The sequence below is a fragment of the Nanorana parkeri genome, unplaced genomic scaffold (genome assembly GCF_000935625.1).
Source record: "Nanorana parkeri isolate BGI_ZX_2015 unplaced genomic scaffold, ASM93562v1 scaffold6301, whole genome shotgun sequence".
In the NCBI taxonomy this organism is placed as follows: Eukaryota; Metazoa; Chordata; class Amphibia; order Anura; family Dicroglossidae; genus Nanorana; species Nanorana parkeri.
Window position 1 is genome coordinate 1 of NW_017312546.1, and position 540 is coordinate 540.

Consider the following 540-nt stretch of genomic DNA (forward strand, 5'->3'; position numbering starts at 1 on the left):
TGAATGTATTTATAAGATTTAACTCCTGAGTTTAGTGTCACCTTTTACAAAGCTGAAACTGAGCAGAATGTGCACCGACTAATCGTGCTGCGTTGTGAAATGTCTGATCCTAGGAGCTGGAATTGTACAAGGAGGAACTTCTAGACAAGCCGGCCTTACTGGCAGTCAATAAGATGGATGTACCGGGAGCAGAAGAAAAGTTCCAGGAGTTGTTGAAACAGCTGGAGAATCCACATGGTAAGCAACCTTTCAAGTGATTGTGCTGTGTGGCGGGGCTGTGTATATCTCAGGACAGAATAGATAGGAATGGAAATCTTCTGGCAAAACATCTCTTGTATTTGTATTTCATCTGTATGAGATGTTTGCCGGGGGCTCAGGGTCACTGTATGTGTGCAATTACCAGATTAGAGCGGCTCTGGTCACCTTTCCCAATGTACTGCCGACTTTCCTCCTGATCTGTCAAATATAAATCAAGGCAACTGGACTTGCGGTATTTTTGTTTCTTGAAGACGTTTCACTTGTCATCCAACCAGCTTCCTT

The 540-nt window shown here is 43.7% G+C and overlaps 1 protein-coding gene across 1 annotated transcript in view; it reads left to right on the forward strand.

Annotated features, from left to right (window-relative positions):
- The first annotated feature begins 98 nt into the window (after positions 1-98).
- The window catches only part of LOC108804200 (GTP-binding protein 10-like), a 1,598-nt gene continuing 1,156 nt past the window's right edge, over positions 99-540 (forward strand). The window contains exon 1 of the mRNA XM_018575952.1: positions 99-237. Coding sequence (XP_018431454.1) covers positions 174-237 — 64 coding nt within the window. The 5' untranslated portion in view covers positions 99-173. The remainder of the gene's footprint in view (positions 238-540) is intronic.